At 35.3% G+C, this 18,645-nt stretch overlaps 1 protein-coding gene across 6 annotated transcripts in view; it reads right to left on the bottom strand.

Moving 5' to 3' along the window:
• Positions 1-670: 670 nt before the first annotated feature.
• Positions 671-18,645, bottom strand: part of PCDH9 (protocadherin 9) — a 902,160-nt gene continuing 884,185 nt past the window's right edge. For all 6 annotated transcript variants that reach the window (XM_059144723.1, XM_059144726.1, XM_059144724.1 and 3 more), the window contains one exon: positions 671-2,930. In XM_059144723.1, coding sequence (XP_059000706.1) covers positions 2,557-2,930 — 374 coding nt within the window. In that variant the 3' untranslated portion in view covers positions 671-2,556. The remainder of the gene's footprint in view (positions 2,931-18,645) is intronic.

Below are 18,645 nucleotides of genomic sequence, written 5' to 3'. Positions count from 1 at the left end.
CCAGTCACGGTGCAAGCGAGTATCTTTATCTCCATGTCTCTAACTCCTGAGTCCTACTTCTTAGGGTTTCAGAAAGCTCTAGAGGAAGAGTCAGACCAGATTACCTACCCTTAAACCCCACCATGAGTGAAAAGGGACTCAGCTGCCCTCTGGAGAATAGAAGCACCTGGCATATATGTGAGCATGTCTTATGATCCTCGACAGCTTTCTCTACCTATTTTCCTAAACTGAAATAAATACGAATGAAGTTTTCGCCCTTGTTTCAAGGCCTTAGTCCTAGAATAATCTTCTTCTGCTTAGCCAACAATAAAATATATGAGATTTTGTTTCATGCAATCTTGCTGAAGAGACTGAGAGTCAAGAAGGTAACTGCGCTAACTAGTGCCCCCTGCCATCTTCCCAACACTGGATTCCACTTGGATAAAACTTGCATGCATCGTGACTAGAAAGTGCACCAACTTTCTCCATGAATTTCCCTAGAAAACGATTGCATAGACCATTAAGGGAGTGTAACTAAAACTTGAAACCTATTTTCAGAACACAGGTAGTAAGCCCCTAATGAGTCTGCCTTGATTTCTAATTAAGAGCTGTTTTATCAACATATATTTATAGGACAATTAGAGTAGAAATCATCACTTTGGATGTTGACCAAGAATTAACACACTACGAGCAGGAATTCAGAACATTTATTGCAAGAGCTGAATAGTTGTAAATAACGTAGAACTGGCAAAGCAGTAACAAGGATAATTGTTTAGATATTTATTCTGTCAAAGTCATCAAACACCCCTCACAAACCGACAAAAATGTACTGCAATAAGCAATGCACCCCTACCCATTATTTTCCATTATACTGTGGAAAAACGTGAATTGCTATTTACAAAGTAATTTTATTTTTGGTAAGAACAAATTAACTATCAGATTAGCAAACCTTTTTTTTTTTATTTTTTATTTATTTATTTTTTTTACTTTTAAACTGATGTTGAACCGTGGCATTAAGATAACTTTCACTTCTTTCAATAAAGACATTTTGTTGCATGCTATTTATTTGTTTAAATCATCTGTCATGCCTTAACAAAAACCTCCTAAGAATGTTCGAATTTGGATTTGTTTGCACGTGCAACTGAGATCTTATTAACATTAGTTGTCACTCTGCTTGTTTGACCTAAGTGACAAGATGCTGGTACCCGCCAGGCATTGACCGACTATGATAACAAACAGTTAAACAGCAATAATTAGAGATTTATCCCTTTATTTCCCCCAACTAGCCTACCTGGAGAATGTTCTGTTACATCATGAAGGCACAACACATTAAATATTTTGTGGCTATGGTCTAACACTTGTGTTACAACAACATTATCGTATATGAGGATCAACACAAACTCTGCCATTTCAACAAAGTTGTAGACACACATTTGCCCAGTTGAAACTATTTTTGAATAGTAATTTTTCTTCGATATATGCTAATTTTGATACATTATTTTTGTATGAGTGACAAGTACAGGATATTATATTACTTTCTGAAGGCTAACACTTTCCCCTTACTCTCTCACTTAATGCTACTAATTAAGTGATTTTGCTTCGCCTACTCTGAAAACAAGGATGTCAAGAAAATAGGTTCTGAAATTCCAAGCTTTTGCAGAAGTCCTGTTTTTATATAAACTTTTCGTCTTATCTTTATTTTTTACAGAATCCTAGCATCATAAGCGGTCACAGAAGAAGCAAGATTCCAGAACCTTTTTTTAAACACAAGTATTTGAGATCCTTTGAACAATGTGTGTCAAGACAGACTACTAACGCAGAAACACCTCACTAAAAGAAACAACAAAAATAACGACAAAGAGGCAAATTAAGAAGAAGGAAGAAGCAACCATAAAACACAGAGTTATGCTACAACAGTTTTTAGGTGAACATCGTAAGTACACAAAAGTTGTTAATAATAACTTGCTTCTATTTACAAATACTTTAACACTGATTGACTTACAAGTATCCACTAACGTTGTTAACAGCACGATAGGTTTAATGCTTATCTTTTAAATTTCGCTTGAAGTATAATGTCAAGTATAGCAGTCCCAGCACAAATCAATGACAAAAAGAGCACAAATTTCTAACTGGATATGTTTGTCAGTCACTCTAATCCACAGAACTTTCTTACTCTCCAAATGCATATTCTATTGTTCATAGCAGCAGTCCAGGGTCAAAAGTAAAATTCAATTAAAAAACAACAACAACAACAACAAAACAAAAAACAAAACAAAAACAAAAAAATGGATATTTGCACAATGGAGTGATCTCTGGAGAGTTTAATCAATTCTAGTAAACAAGATCACATGGCTAGTAGAACTATCTTCTCTTTTATGTTGTAAAATTTTGTATCCTCCATGGTGCTAACACAAAGTTATGGATATCCCTGTTATAAAGGGGCATAGTTATAGAGATCTATTGAATACATAAAGCTCTGACACACAGGGTATTAGCATGTCTATTTAGATTAAAGTTATTAGGTCCCATATAGCTTTTTTTTTTTTTTTTTTTTTTTTTTTTTTTTTTTTTTTTTTTTTAGAGTTGGTGCTCCTTCGGACTCTCAATAGTACCTCCCGCTTGCTTATAAGACTTCAGATTTGCCAGAGGAATGTCTGTCATGTGGCTGCCATTGTTGAAATGGCCTTCATTGGAGCCATACTGCTTACGGTCATTGAACTGGTTCCTGTTGCTATCTTCTTTCCAGGATCTGGTAAGGGTGTGCCCATTCACAAGCTTGTCCTTCTTGACCCATTCTTTCTGGGGTGCAAAGGTTGAGAGAGGAGATTTAGGGTGTTGATATGGACCCAAGCCAGGAGGCATCCAGCAATTATCAGAGTGACCCAAAACCAAGCACTCTTGAGTGCACATCTCTGTAGCTTCAGCTAATCCTCGGGGACCCAAAGGCCCATCTACAGAGGGCAAGAGACAGAGAGAATAAGAAAAGAAAGTGGTTAGAATTTTAATGTAAAATTGTCTCCTTAGACAAAAAGTGCATCAGTGATCTCATTTTCTCATGAAAAGCGTAACTTAAACAATTCAAATAATTCAAATGCTTTCAAGAAGGAATCAAATTCCTTGCTGTGAAAATAAGAATCATCTCTTTCCTTAGGCCTTCACTTACAGCCAGAAACAGACAAGAGTAAACAGATACATCATTTCGGATCAACCCTTTCTATGGCATATGTATTATTACTGATTTATCTTCTAATCCTCAACTTAAAAAAGCTCTTATTTATGAGAAATCATGAAAAATAGAAAAATTTTACATGTGATGTTGAAAAATGTATGAATGTACAACTCCATAAAAATAAAAAGCAAAAGTACTGCTTGAAATATTATATTAAAAGTAAGTACTCTAGGGCACCTGGGTGGCTCAGTGGGTTAAGACTCTGCCTTCAACTCAGGTCATGATCCCAGGGTCCTGGGATCAAGATGTACACCTGGCTCTCTGCTCAGCAGGGAGCCTGCTCCCCACCCCCCCCACGCCTGCATCTCTGCCTACTTGTGATCTCTCTCTCTCTCTCTGCCAAATAAATAAATAAATAAGTAAAATCTTTTAAAAAATAAATGAATATAAAAATAAAATTAAATACTCTAAATGGTTACATAAAATACCATTTTTCCATATAAACACATTTTAATTTACATGAAATCACGTGAAAGTAACTGCATATTTTAAAAAATCAAAAATAACTAAAAGAATATTTTAATTAATGTGTATGTTATTAAAGGAACACCTAGTCTGCTGCAAACATTCTGAAATCCAAGTAAATAAAAAGTCATTTTCATCTGAAGACAGCATTTGTCTTCTTCCAAGCTTAAACTATTTTCTATATTTCTAAGTGTATTAAATAAACCGGATTTCACTAGAAGGAAAGTTTAGCTAAAGTTGCAAATTGGATCACATGAAGTCCAATATTCAGGGGAAAAATTCATCATAGATATTTATCTATTAGTTTGTGGGGTTTTTTGTTTGCTTTTACTAGCAGGCAGTCTAGAACATACATTTTAACCAGATTTCAAAAGTAAACTCTTTTCTGATTCTATAAAGAGGAAATTAACCTTTTACTGAAAAACAACAGCCAAAATGATTTAGGAAAATTTGTTTTGCTTTATTCTTTTCCCCTTGATTAAATAGTCAAGTGATAAGTGATAGGCTGGAAATTAGGAATTGATTTTATGAATGAAGTTACCTGGATAGGCAAGACTAGAGAGTTATCAGAGTAAAAACGTAGAAGAAAGTGACGAAAACATCTGCATGATTGCCTCAACAATGATTAAAACACTTAGCTAGAATGTGTGTCTTTGCTAAAACCCAAATTAGCACTACTGGCACTTAAGTGCACAATAATTGTGTTGTTGTTTTTTTTTTTTTTAAATATTAACATCTGTTTGGCTTACTAATACTTCAGTTATTCCTTCCATATGGAAAAATACCTTCCAAAATAGGTAAAAGTTGATGGCCAATACTCGAGACCCCAAAACACGAGCAACATCACAACAGACACCAGATGTGAAAACAACATGGCTGAAATTTACCATTTCCTACAAGCTCAAATTTTAGTCATTTTTAAAATCTAAACTCTTCTCTTTAAAATAACTTTAAAATTCCTTCTCATTTGACCTGTATTCTCATCCCCTCAAAAGAGAAAAGTTTTATTTTGTTTAAACACATGTTTGTTACTCAAAACTATTTCTCACCAATCTCCAATGATTACTACTTCCTAGTATATTTAACTTAAACTTCTCTATGGGCCTTTCTTTGCCCTCTGAATTCTGTCCACACTTCAAAAGTTCAAACTAATTTCTTCCTTTTAGGTTCACAGAGGTGTGTTCAAGGACTCTACATCCACAAAGCTAACACATTTTGCTTAAACCAAACCATGTTCCATATATTGAGATCACAAATTTAGAAGATGCTTTTTGCCTCTTCCATTTTCTTTTATTTAATTACTTACTCTTTCAAGGTCAGCTTGCTTCCTAAGTACCACTGCTAAATTCCATAACTACAACAATTCATACCTCATATGCACCTTGAAGATTTTCACAGATCTCCTCTGATGAATGATAAATGTCCTAACTGAGCTCCCTCAATTCTTGCCTTAATGATACTTTCATCTTTTGGAGGAGGTTCTGTACATTCATGAAGATCACTTTATTTTTGTTTTATCCCAAATAGATTTAAAATCCATTAATGAGGAAAAAAAATGACTTCTCAAGTCTTCTGATTCCTCATAGTGCTAAGCAATAGTGATGATCTATGAACAATATTAATTGTTAATTAAAATTTTATGGGGTTGAAAATGTTCTGAGAAATAATTAAAAATATCCTCTGCTTAAAGGCAGACCTTAAGTAATTATAATAGAAGATGCTGATTTAACAAACATCACACCAAAAGCTTCCTCAACAACACATCTCTTTGCCTAACAATACTTTGTGACAGCTAATAAATGAATTATTTAACTTTTCTGTTAAATATATTCACTCCTTTCAAGACATCAATGGAGGTAAAGTAATCACCAGTTTGATGTATAATCTAGCTTGAGGACTAGATACTAGCCTTTCGTTTTTCCTTTTCTAGAACCATTAAGTTTTTCTTGTTGTTAATACCTCAAAGGAAAACAAATAATCGGCTACCTCAGAAATAGCAATAGAATCAGGTTTTTATTGAGTACATAAAAAAGGGAGAATATGCAAGATTATTTTTAAAATAGCTCTATCCAACATTCATTACCGTCTCATTAAATTAAGGATATTATCCAGAGATTGAGAAAGTGTGTATGTGTGTGAGTATATGTGAATCCTTAGTCCTCAGCAGTGAGGGACACATTTTAACAAAGAGCATTTTTTTTCAGAACTAGTAACATTTATTTATTCCATAAATATTTACTGAGCATGTACTATATGCTGACACTGTGACAGGCACCAAGAATACATCAGTGAACAAAATCAATGTCAACTCTGTCCTCATAGAGTTTTCAGGTTATCTTGGGAAACAATGATTTTAAAAGCAGTGAACAAAGAGGAGAGCAAAAGGTGTCCTTAGTAATGAAAGGTGTCATTACCAGTTACCTGATTTAAGAAGGTTTGTCTCTTTACAAGGTGAAAGATGGACTTTGTTCCCTGTTATGTCATTTCTATCTTTTTCTGAAAGTTCCTCTTACAGATAATTGACAATTGAAGGCATCACAGTCAAAATTTATGTGTACTATACAAAAATCTTTGACTTGAAATAAAATTAGTTTCTTTCCATTAAACAATATTAATCACTCTCTGAGAATTGTACTTAATGATTTATATTTATGAATAAATTTGAAAGCCTTTGATAAAATATATAAGTAAATTTACAGACATTTTGTATGTTTTTAGGTAAGTCTTTCAGGCTGTATAAGATTTAAAGATCCACCACAATGTGGTAGACAACACAACACTGGGATGAAAGCCCAAAGTTTTTGTTACAGCTCTGAAGGAGAAAATGCCTCTGGGCAGGGGCCACACAGAGAACTGCAACAAAGAATAGGTTAAAAAGAAACCAATTTCAGGGGGCAGTTTATGCATGGCAAATAGGGTGGGATGTTTCCTGGGCTCTCCATGGATTGACTAATAGTTGAATAATTCCTGAAAATCTAGGGCATATGGGGCTGTCCCCAGTTATTTGGTACCTAAGAGCTGTGGCACTTAGGGAGATTGCATAATGATCTAGGACCCTAAGAGCTCTAGAAGGGGAGTAGTGTGTGGTCTGGGTTTATTCAAGAAGGGGAATTCTAGCCAGGGCCTCAGAACTGAATCAAGACTGCATTAAAGAAAAAAAAAAAAAAAACCCTATATTAAAAACCTATATTAAAGTATATTATACCAGTGTCCTTATATGCTTGAGCTGCACTATGGGAAAATAGACTTTGCTTTATGCTTTGCTAAGTTTTTATTTTGGGATATGACATTAAATAGGGAAATGTTTTCTTTTTTTTTTTTTTATTTGGGCCTTTATATAATCACCGGCAGTTGCCCTGATATTAAAAAACAAACAAACAAACAAAAAAACCCAACAACAACAAAAAAAACCCCATGGGTTTTATTTTGGGAATTAACAATGCTTCCAAGTTGTCATGAATGGGTAAAAAGGAAAAAAACAACAACAAAAAAAACCAAAAAAACAAAACCCACTTTTTAATTAAAAAGTCCCGACAGTCCCCGCTCTTTAGAAGTTTATAATCGGAAGCATGTTGAACATGGAAGAGTTTCCAATTCATTTCTTTTATTTTTAGAAACAGTGACTGAGTTGTTTTATACTTTTTGAAAGGAGAAAAACATTCTTTCTAAAGCACTGATATGGATAACTGTCACTTTCTAAAATATAATTAAAAATAACCATTCATGGGGCCCCTGCGTGGCTCAGTGGGTTAAAACCTCTGCCTTCCGCTCAGGTCCTGGGGATGGAGCCCCGCATCAGGCTCTCTGCTCTGCAGGGAGCCTGCTTCCTCCTTTCTCAGCCTGCCTTTCTGCCTACTTGTGATCTCTGTCTGTCAAATAAATAAATAAAATCTTAAAAAAAAAAAAAAACATTCATTCTCCATCAAATACAGGGCACTTGAAATACCAGGAAAGTTTTGATAATATTGCAGAAAGTATATACATTAAAATATTGCTCTTTATCTTTGACCATGATTATTTTTAATGCTATCACTATAAGTAATTATTTTAATTGATGATTAATTATAGTTATTTTCCATTCATAAGCTCCCTCAGAAAGAGTTTACTGAATATCTGTCATATGCCACATATATCAGATACTGTGCTGGATTCTTAATAAATGTCTGAAAATTTTTACATGTGTGCATCCACAAGCGTTTTCCCTGTTTCTCCAATTATTTATTTACTTTCTTGTCCTGCTTGTGCAACATCACACAGTATCTACTTAGAACCCAGGTCAGGAATCCAAACTTCTTACCAATACTTTTAACAGTTTCAGCATTATGCAATTGGTTTCCCTTCTCTTCAAAAATAATTAAAATCTACCATCATGATTTTTCTAACACTGAAGCTTTTATTGATTTTTCTTAAAAGCCTAAATTATTTGTTCCCTTTCAAAATTTGCAATCTATGAGCTTGGTTATCATTCCAGGTTTCTGAATGTATAAAGACACAAGGGTTGGTAAAACTATACAAGCCATCTGTCTCTGCATTTAAATGTTGAAAGCAAATACAGAAGCACATAATTGAAAGCTTGAAAGTTGTTTCAGTTAATATTTATATCAGGTGTCAGTGTATTTCCCTCTCCACATTTGTACAGCTCACCTTCTCACTCAAAACCCAACAAAACACTTTTTCTGTGGTTAGGCATCAACAGCTGTCAGAGAGCTGCTTGAATTGCTGACTTTTAAAAATGTGAGTTTACAATGTGAAACTATCCAAATTAATGGATCTCCAGCAATCCCTGAATGGTAGGATAGTTGAATGGGTTTTGATCTCATTTTGTTATACCCAGAAGCAGAACTGTTTCTTCATTGATTAACTTACTGCTATAATTAACAAGTACCTTATGGCTTGTCCTCCACATAATTTTCAACCTGGTGACTTTAAAACCTCTTAATTCCAAAGCTTGAAACTAATATTAAAAAAAAAAAATCATGAGATCTTCCTATTTCCGGTTAGGTTTCATACTGTATGAAGATTTGGCCTTTTATGTGAATGAATTTTCTTTACAATTTTTACTGTTGGGTAAAATAAGATTAAACAGACTGCCAGAGTTGAATTGCAAAAGAGATAAGTCATTTTTATATCATTTGGGATCAAACTCATCCCTTCTCACTCAATTTTTCATTTTGTTCAATTTTTATTATAGGAAAATAGCTCTTCCTTGCAGAACACACCTGATTCTCATGTTATAATGGCATTTTTGTGATAAGAACATATCACCATTTTTATGCAAAACATTTGTTCTTAAGTTCTAATTTTGCTGATTTCCCAAGTTTTACAGTAGCAGGAATGGAATATGCAGAGTCATGCATCCCTAAACACCTTGAAGTGAAGGATACAGCCACAGATATGGATTTGCTGAAGCAGTTTCCCAGATCTCTAGGTACAACAATGAAACTTCTTCACTTTTTCTAAAGAAATTTCCATTTCATGTAGGCTTTTATCCTATAATGTTACTTCACACTTGCTGTTATTGATATACTGAGAAAAACCTTACTTTTCATACTTATTTCTTGCCTAAATCAATTTCTCTATAATAAAATTTCAGGGAAACAAATATTTTCACTCACTACATTTGAAGTTAATTTTATCATCTCTAAGAAACCAATCCAAAAATATTAGTATTTTTACTAGCTCATTTTCACCATCATTTTTAGCTTATTTCTGTTTTCTTTAACTATTTTTTCGTTTTTCCCCTTATCTTTCTTTTTTCTTTTTTGTTTTTCCTTTTTTTTTTTTTTTTTTTTTTTTTTGAGGTAAGCTATAACAGTGGAACAATTTCCTATCATTGTTGTGGATCACCTCGAATGGAAAGCCAAAGCTAAATGCTTATGTAAATACAGAGGGCCCTGAAAAAATTCCAATAAAGTCATTTGCCAGGTACCCCTCCTAACTACTATTCCATCATCACTGTCTTTATTGAACAGTTGCTGTTAAAAATCAAATCAGTTAATTTCCTTCCAATCTAAATATGGGAAAAATTAATTTCAAATATGAGAAGTTGGCATGAAAAACAGAAGAAGTTGTTGAGCATTACCCACAATCCCTTTTGATACATTATTCTACTTCAGTTCCCATTACAGGATGCCAAATCAAACCTTTTAAATCAATGTCACATGGGAATAAACATCAGCTATTACTCTGCTCTTGCACAGAAAAATAATCAAAATCTATAATAAATTCCATGGCCATGAACTGAGATTGGTATATGATATAATACGGCACAGTTATGTTGACGGTCTAAATCCAAAAATAGATCTGGCATATTTGAGTATACTTAAGGGAAAAATATTTTTCGTTCATTTACTCAACAGGTTTTGTTGGATCTCAAACAAAACAAAACAAAACAAAACAAAAAACCTGTTTTAGTGTCAAGAGATTGCTGCATAGAACATCAAAAATCAGAACCAGTCTAGAAATGTCAGATCACATGGTCATCATCGATAGCCAGGGCAAACAGAAACATATTTGAAACACAATAAAACAATGAATTAATATGGACTTTGTGAAAGTAATTTTAGATTCCTAAGAGATTTCAGCTCCCAGTTTCTCATCTATAAATTGAGAGTAAGAGACTAGATTTTGATGAATGACCTCTACCGTTTTCTTATTCTTATCAAATTCCATTGTGGTTTGCCATAGATAATCAAACTTTTCAGTGTTATATTCGTTTTAGTAATGGGAAGCCCCAGACAGAACAAAGGAATTATAAATCAATTTTTCCTATCGACTACTGTATTATTTAGGTCACATTTAGGTCTTTGAATGTAAAACTATATTTAGAACAAGTATTTAGATTTCTAAATCTAAGTAAAAACCTAATGATTTTGGCAGAGTTTTTAGCTTATAGCTCAGATTTAAACCCTACATTGTGACTCCCCCTACAAGTCACCTTGAGAAGCAAATGCAAAACCCCACACTAGCAGGATTTGACAAAACCTTTGGTTAACAAGTAAACAAGGATTAAATGTTTTACACATTCCTCATACAGATTTTTTTCCTTGGTCACAGATGAAAAGTCAACATTTGCAGATGGAGACAGTCCAAATACAATAACACATGGCCAGCCCAAGCAGCAGATTCTCTGCGGGAGAGGATATTGCTATTTGGACAAACGTTATAGCTCACAAAGAATGGAGAGCACTTCCTTAAAAATCTTTAGCTTTCTTCTGCATGGCATAAATATCCGCTGCTTTTTTCTCACCTGCAAAAGCTAACTGTTGCAAAGAAAATTATCGTTGATAATTTTTTCTTAGCCATTATCAGTCTTTGATGTTGCGATCAGTTGAACGGGAAAGGTCTATGGTTATAGATTCTTTAAATTAATGACCAAATTTTGACCAAATTGTTTGATGTGAAGCACCTTATTTACATCATTGCAGATCACATTTACTTTCTTTTATAGTTTACCATTTCTTTTGATTATATTTAATAACTTTCATTTCAAGTCTCATTCACATATTGATATTTAGCTGAATTATTCTCCATTACTTGCAAATTGCATTGTTTCTCAAAAAAAATGTAGTAAATCTTATTTGATGGGCAACACATTTTAAGGAGCCAATCTAAGGTGTTAAGAAATAAAGTAAGTTTTTACAGATTAATTTTAGGCTGAGCTCCAAATTAAAAACAAACAAGCTATGTAATCTTCTGCCCCCTTAAAAAAAATCCTCAGTTGCTTATCTAAAACTAGGTCAGTAGTACACAATATTGTGAAGTAATCTGCCTTTACACAATCTCCACTGGTTCCCATATTGCAGAATGGGGAAGAGAAACAAATTGGTGAGCTTAATTTTCATTTGCATAGTGGACTCTGATGATCTTCACCTGGGACGCTTGTAACTGCAGCCTTGTTCCTCCCTAGTCTGAGCTACAGATTCTTCTCCCAGTCTTCAGAGGGCATAGAGACTTGTCCCAATTTATTTTAAGCATTCTGGGTCCTCAGTTCCCTCACTGCTAACAATCTCACAAACCCCGCTGCTGCTGCTCACGTTCAAGGACTTGACTTTGAGATTCAAGGACATTGAGGACTTATCCTCTTCCGGTATGTGCTGTCCCTGTGGTCCAAACAACTAAAGCTCTCAAACTTTCACATGTATCAGAGTTAGCTGGAGGGCTTTTTAGTGCATATAAATGCTTGACCCCAACCAGGAATGTTGATTCTGTAGGCTTGAGGTGAAACCCCCAAATTTTCAAATTTAACAAGTTCCTTGGTGCTGTCACTTTTTTCCTGATTTCTCCAGTCCATCACTAGCCTCACTGTTTCTGTTTCCTTTTCCAGACTTCTAACAGTTGGACTGCTCAGTGCTCCTTTTCTCGATTCATTCCAGGTGAGCTCACATGATGGTGGGGACTCGCATGTCGTATATTTATATATATTTATATTTCCAGTCCCAGTTTGTTCTCCTGGGGCCACATCAGCATATCTGATCATCAGCTCCTCGACATCATTTCAATTTCTAACTGGCCGTTCCAAGTAACATAATTCCGGCTACTTTTCCTTTCTCCAAACCTGCTACTCTGTCTACATTTGCCATTCTTATATAACGCACACTGCTTGCTCAATTCTGACAAAAAGAAAAAGAAAGGAATAAGCCTTGACACCTGTTAGGCAGAAACCTAAAATGCCTCTCCTTTCAATATTCTCTCAACTATCCCTGGGACCATGCATATGAAGAGATATCATACAAGTGATTGTGTTACATTATATAGTTACTATGGACTGAAGGTTTCTGTCCCCCCAAATTCATATGCTGAAACCCTATCACCCAGTGTGGTGGTATTTGGGTATTTGGGATTAGATGACATTTAAATGAGTCATGAAAACCTCAATAATGGGATAAAGAAGAATCCAAAAAGCTAGCTCCTTCAGTCCCACTTCCCCTTTCCCTCTCCTTTGCCGCCAACCCCCCCTTCCCTTCCTCCTCCCCACTTCTCAGTCCAGTGAGGATATAGCAAGAAGATGGCTGTCTATAAACCAGGAAGAGGGATCTCACCACACACAAATTTTGCCTGCATCTTGATCTTGGACCTCCCAGCCTCCAGAACTATGAAAAATAAATGTTTATTGTTTAAGACACTCAGACTATGGGATTCTGGTACAGCAGCCCAAAGGGATGAAGACAATGGCAAAAGGGACACTGCAGACACAATAAAGTCCTTTATTTACAAATGAGGTTGATGCTTAGTTAAATAAAAGAGAGATTATCCAGTAGGCCTAATATCATGATGTGAGCCCTTGAAAAGCAGGGAGTTTTCTCCAGTAGGAGGCAGAAGGAAGCTCATATTCAAAACACGGTATGATTCCATGTGCCATGGGTGGCTTTCAAAATAGAAAAGAACACACAGAAAAGATCTGAGAGCAGCCTCAAGTGGCAGAGAACAGCTCCAACTGGCCAGTCCACTGGGTAGCCATTAGGACAACAAGGATCTCAGTCCCACAACCATAAGGAACAGGAGTCTGCTAATATTCAAAATTAACTAAAAAATGGATTCTTCCTTAAAACCTCCAGAGAATAATTCAGTCTAGCTGTTACCTTGAGTTCACCTTTGTGAGAGCCTAGGCATGTTGAGTCCACTTGGACTCTTGGGATAATAAATAGATGGAAGCTGAGAGAATATATTTGTAATGCTGTACCCAGCTAAACTGTGTAATTGGTGACTCAGCAACAGAAAACTAATATAACATCTGTCATTTACTCAAGACACACAGCCAAAGTTCTTTAGTCTGCCTACTTCCCTGAAAACCCACCAGCTCAAGCCACTGCTACTTCCTAACTTTTTTAAAGCTGGAGCCCCAATGTGGGGTTTGACACCATAACCCCAAGATCAAGAGTTTCATGCTCTACTGACTGAGTCTTCCTCCACTCTTCTGACATTCCGATGTCTAACTAGAGGCATCTATCTATCCATTTCAATCAATTGATAAATAAGGATATAAATGACCCTTGGACAATGAGGAGGTTCGGAGCACTGACCCCCATGCTGTTGAAAATCTGCACACTTTTGATTCCCCGCAAATTTAACTACTAATAGCCTACTGTCAACCATAAGTCTTACTAATAACATAAACAGTCAATGAACACACATTTTGTATGTTGTAGGTATTATATATTATGTTCTTATAATAAAGTAAGCTAGAGAAAAGAAAATATTAAGAAAGGCATAAAGAAGATACATTTGTAGTACTGTACTGTATTCATAAAAAAATAAAATAAAATTCATGTCTAAGGGGCCCATGCAGTTGAAACCCATGTTGTTCAAGACTCAACTGATGTTACAAGTATGTAACTAATGCACTTATATTTGTTTCCTATTACTGCTGTAACAAATTATCACAAACTTAGTGGCTTAAAACAACATAAATTTATTCTCTTACAGTTCTGGAGGTCAAAAGTCTGAATTCAATTTCATGAAACTAAAGTCAGCATGTCAATGGTACTACTTCCTTCTGGAAACTGTGGTGGGAGATTCCATTCCCTTTCCTTCTTTTAGCTTTTGGTGGCCATCAACATTCCTTGACTTCCAAGTACTTCTTCCATTTACAAAGCACATCTATCTCCCCTGCTTTTATCATAGCCTTCCTCAAACTTCTGAATCCTTCTTATAAAGACCATTATGATTACATAATGCCTAGGTGGCTAATCCAGGATAATCTTCTCATCTCAAAATCTGAAATTTAATCACAACTGCAAAGTCCCTTTTGCCATGGAAGATAACATTATCACATGGTCTAGGGACTAGGATGTGAATCTATTTGGGGGCTACTCAGTCTAACATAATATTTAGGGCAGAATGCATCACTCCTTTGCCTCCCATCACATCAGAGTAATAGACATGCTCCTTTCTATGGTCCAAAAAGTTTCACATGATCTGGCTTCTGTCTAACTCTCTGAACTCATATCTCCCACCTGCTCTCTGCAACCCCACCTTACTCTGCTCCACTGACTTTCTTGCTGTGCCTCAAATACACCAAGATTAATGAGGTCCTCAGATTTGCTATTATTTCTGTCTGGGCTGTCTTTTCATTGGCCTTAAAGAAACTCACTCACTGCATTTAGAGGTTTCCTCAAATTCAATCATAGAGGCATTTACTGAGCACTTTATAAAAACAAAATATCTGCTACCCAGTCACTCTATTTCCTTACCCAGCTGATTTTTTCTTGATATCTCTCATTGTTACCTGCCACAATGTATTTATCTGTTAATGATCTAGCTCTCACAGTAGAATGTAAGCACCACAAAGCCAGGTAGTTTGTTTTTGATAACTGCATGTGTTACCAGGGACTGGGACATTGTAGATAATTACTGGAGATGTTTCAAAACAAATGAATAAATGAAGTTTGTTCTGAGCCCTCAGATCAGTGAGCTTACATAAAAACTGTACACAAAACATTATGTCACAAGTAATTTACATTGAGAAAATTGTAATCAAATAGTTTTTACGTGTACATAAGAAACTTTGCTAAGAGTTCCCAGCATAAAACTTCACTAGGATAGTACTTGGAATATCTAGATGGAATTAATTAATGCAAAACAGCTGCATTTAAAAGCACTTACACACTACCCTACTTCGGAGATGAAGCAAGTGGAATGTCCCAAAATGAAACATAATTAGGTCGCTTCCTGTGTCTTCTCAAACTACTTGATCATGCCAGAAAGTTTATAACTCCTTTAACCATCTGAGATCTTTAGATGTCCTCCAAAGTCCAGATTCACAGGATCCATGACAAAATAATTCTTTAAAGCCTGAAGACACCAAAGTAATTGTTAGCCATTATTGTAAAGCAGAACCTAATGAGATGCAGATTATTGTATAAGATTTAGCTCTTCAGTACAGGAATGTTCAGGTAAGTGGGAAGACATTTAAAAAACTGAAGTTGATTAGGGAATGTATTGAAAACTTAAATGTAGTTTAGATTCTATAAATACACTGGCTTAAAACTCTAAGGGATGAAATTATTTTTCATGAATTTTAGGGGAAAAGGTGATTTTAAAAGAAGATAATATGTCACATTAGAGTACACATAAAATATCATGGTAAACTTCACTGCTTAAATTCAGTTGAACATAAAGAAAACTACTCAAAAAAAAATGAGAAGTTTAACGTTATATTTTGAAAGAATCTCCTAAGGGAACTGTTGAAAATGGCATTACTTCATTATTGAAAATGGCCTGTATAATAGACTATTGTGGAGAGAAATCTTGCCCTCTCAGGGTGATGCATAGAATTACCCATTCCAATCTAAAATGTATCTTTATCTCTGAATGCACCTTGCAAATCCAGAGAAATTACTTCATTAATATCGGTCTTTGAAAGATAAATTTCTCTCTTAAAATAATAAGTGTTACATGGGAATTTTATAACATCTATGCAAATTCAGCTGAGATTTCCTGCATTATTTTCTGCTCTGCCTATTGCCAATTGGAGACCATAGTTTTCCGATACTAGAAAACATCTCTTTAATAATTCGATGTTATTGGTAGTTGACCCGAACTCCCAACTATTCGACAGATACAATGTGGCTATACTTACCACCAAAAACTTTTTGTCATTACGATTTTATGAGATGTAAATCATCACCCTTTTTCTGATAAAGAAATAAACTTCATTGCAACATCAATGTACTTTACCATCTAAACAAAAATATTTACAAATTTCTCAAGATTAAGCTTATATTTACATGCAAAATTTTAGGCAAACTAGCATTATTCTCAGGATAGAGTTTCAGAGTGAAGTAGGAAAACAAAAGAGGGGATAGGGCTGCCATTAATTCTGTATCCAGGAGAAAAAAAATCTTGGTAAGCAAAATTTGACCTTCTATTCTGAGGGATCTTCTTTTTTCTTCCTCTGGGTTATTTCAATAATTTCTTTGGAGGTGTTACGGCTAATCACATCTGTTTCCTATCCTGGTCTTCTGTCCCTCTGCAATGAAATTATGCAATGAAATGTTTTATTATCTTCCAATATGTCTCTCCAAAATGATCCATCTCTTGGGCATAATTTGTGGTTGGTTACTCTGACCAACTCATTAGTCTGATAATGTTATTGACTAAAATGCTAAGTGTTATCCTTTGGAAGAATATCTACACCTCAGTAAGATCCATTGAAAGCCATTTTAATTCATACACGTGAAGGCTTGAGGCATGGTGGCAGATGAATTGGGATTTTGAGATAGAGAAGGCTTTGAGGCATCCATCAAATCTCAAGGTGAAAATATGCCTCTCCACAAGCTCGTGTAGCTAGCATATCTTTCAATGTTCTGGCATGGAAGAGAGGGCACTCAAAAGGATTAATGAGGAGTTTAATGAAGGAACTCTTCGTGGAGTGTGGGCTGGAGAAAGTGCACTAATAAAAACGAGGGAGGGAGGCAAGGACCTGGAAGAGTATTAATTTTTTTTTAAAGATTTTATTTATTTATTTGACAGACAGAGATCACAAGTAGGCAGAGAGGCAGGCAGAGAGAGAGAGAGAGGAGGAAGCAGGCTCCCCACTGAACAGAGCGCAATGCGGGGCTCAATCCCATGACACTGAGACCATGACCCGAGCCAAAGGCAGAACCTTTAACCCATGAGGCCACCCAGGCGCCCCGAAAAGTATGAAATTATTACCACTCCCATACCTAAAGGGGTAAGGAACAGGGAGGGTGGGACAGGCTTGAAATCTAGAAAGAACTACGGAAGATGAGTGAACCAAAGAGTGAATAGACAAGACAAATTATGATATAAAAGATAAGAGCAAGTGTGGGAACGTCTTTGTTTCTGTTTTGTTGTTGTTGCTGTTTGTTTGTTTGTTTATTTTTGCTTTTGTAAGTCACTAGACACAAAGCCAATAAATATCCAGTCACAAAGGCCTGACTGGTCTAAAGCCAGTTTCAAAATCCTTTATGGTCATTTACCACAAATCCAAGAGTGACCAGTTTACAACAATGCTTCCTATTAAATATACATGTTATATAAGCCAATTATAAGGATAACAACTCAGAATAAATATTAAAAAAATTTAGAGTAGCCATATAATTATTAAAAATAATGCAAATGAAGCTAAAATGTACACTAAATACTAATTATGAAATCATTGGCTTGGGGCGCCTGGGTGGCTCAGTGGGTTAAAGCCTCTGCCTTCGTCCTGGGATCGAGCCCGGCATCCGGCTCTCTGCTCAGCAGGGAGCCTGCTTCCTCCTCTCTCTCTGCTTGCCTCTCTGCCTACCTGTGATCTCTGTCTGTCAAATAAATAAATAAAATCTTTAAAAAATAATCTATTCCTAAAAAAAAAAAATCATTGGCTCTACTTCAGAAGATTTGATCTTATAGGTTCCTAGGGTATATAATTTCCAACATCCATATAGCACTCTCCCCTATCTGAAAATTCAAGTTCTTTAATTAATAAGGATGGTATGCATGCAGTCACTAACAAGTATGCTGTTAAATAAACAGGAAATGTGGCCTATGCCTTGTTCTCTAATGATATGAATAACTTTTTAATTATTATTAAAAAGAGAGCCAGTAAGGATGAACGAAATACACCATTTCTTCTTAATATTTTAGTAAAAACTCTTGAAATGTTGCATTTCATATACTCACCAAAAATCACACTCTTTGTATACGTAGATACAAAAATAACTAACCTAGTATAGTCATTGAGAATAAAAATTATTGTAAATTCATAAGTCATAATTTCTGTGCCTTTCTGACTATATGCAGGAAAATAAAGTTAAAGCACTTGATTCTTGTTTCGAGTTCTTGAGTTGGCCTCTGTGCCTCAGTCTACCACATCAATAAAATCACGAGACAGCTGGCCCTTGCCAAACATTATCAATACTGCTTAGGATGTCAGTTAGTTTCTCTCTAATAGAAGTGACCTGCACAGTGGACCTTTACTTTTTAATCTAGATGACAGTCAAAGGTCCTGAGATCTGTGAACCTTG

Source organism: Mustela lutreola, chromosome 13 (genome assembly GCF_030435805.1).
Source record: "Mustela lutreola isolate mMusLut2 chromosome 13, mMusLut2.pri, whole genome shotgun sequence".
NCBI classification, from domain to species: domain Eukaryota; kingdom Metazoa; phylum Chordata; class Mammalia; order Carnivora; family Mustelidae; genus Mustela; species Mustela lutreola.
Note: the sequence above shows the minus strand (reverse complement) of the source record. Positions and strands in the feature narration are given on the sequence as shown.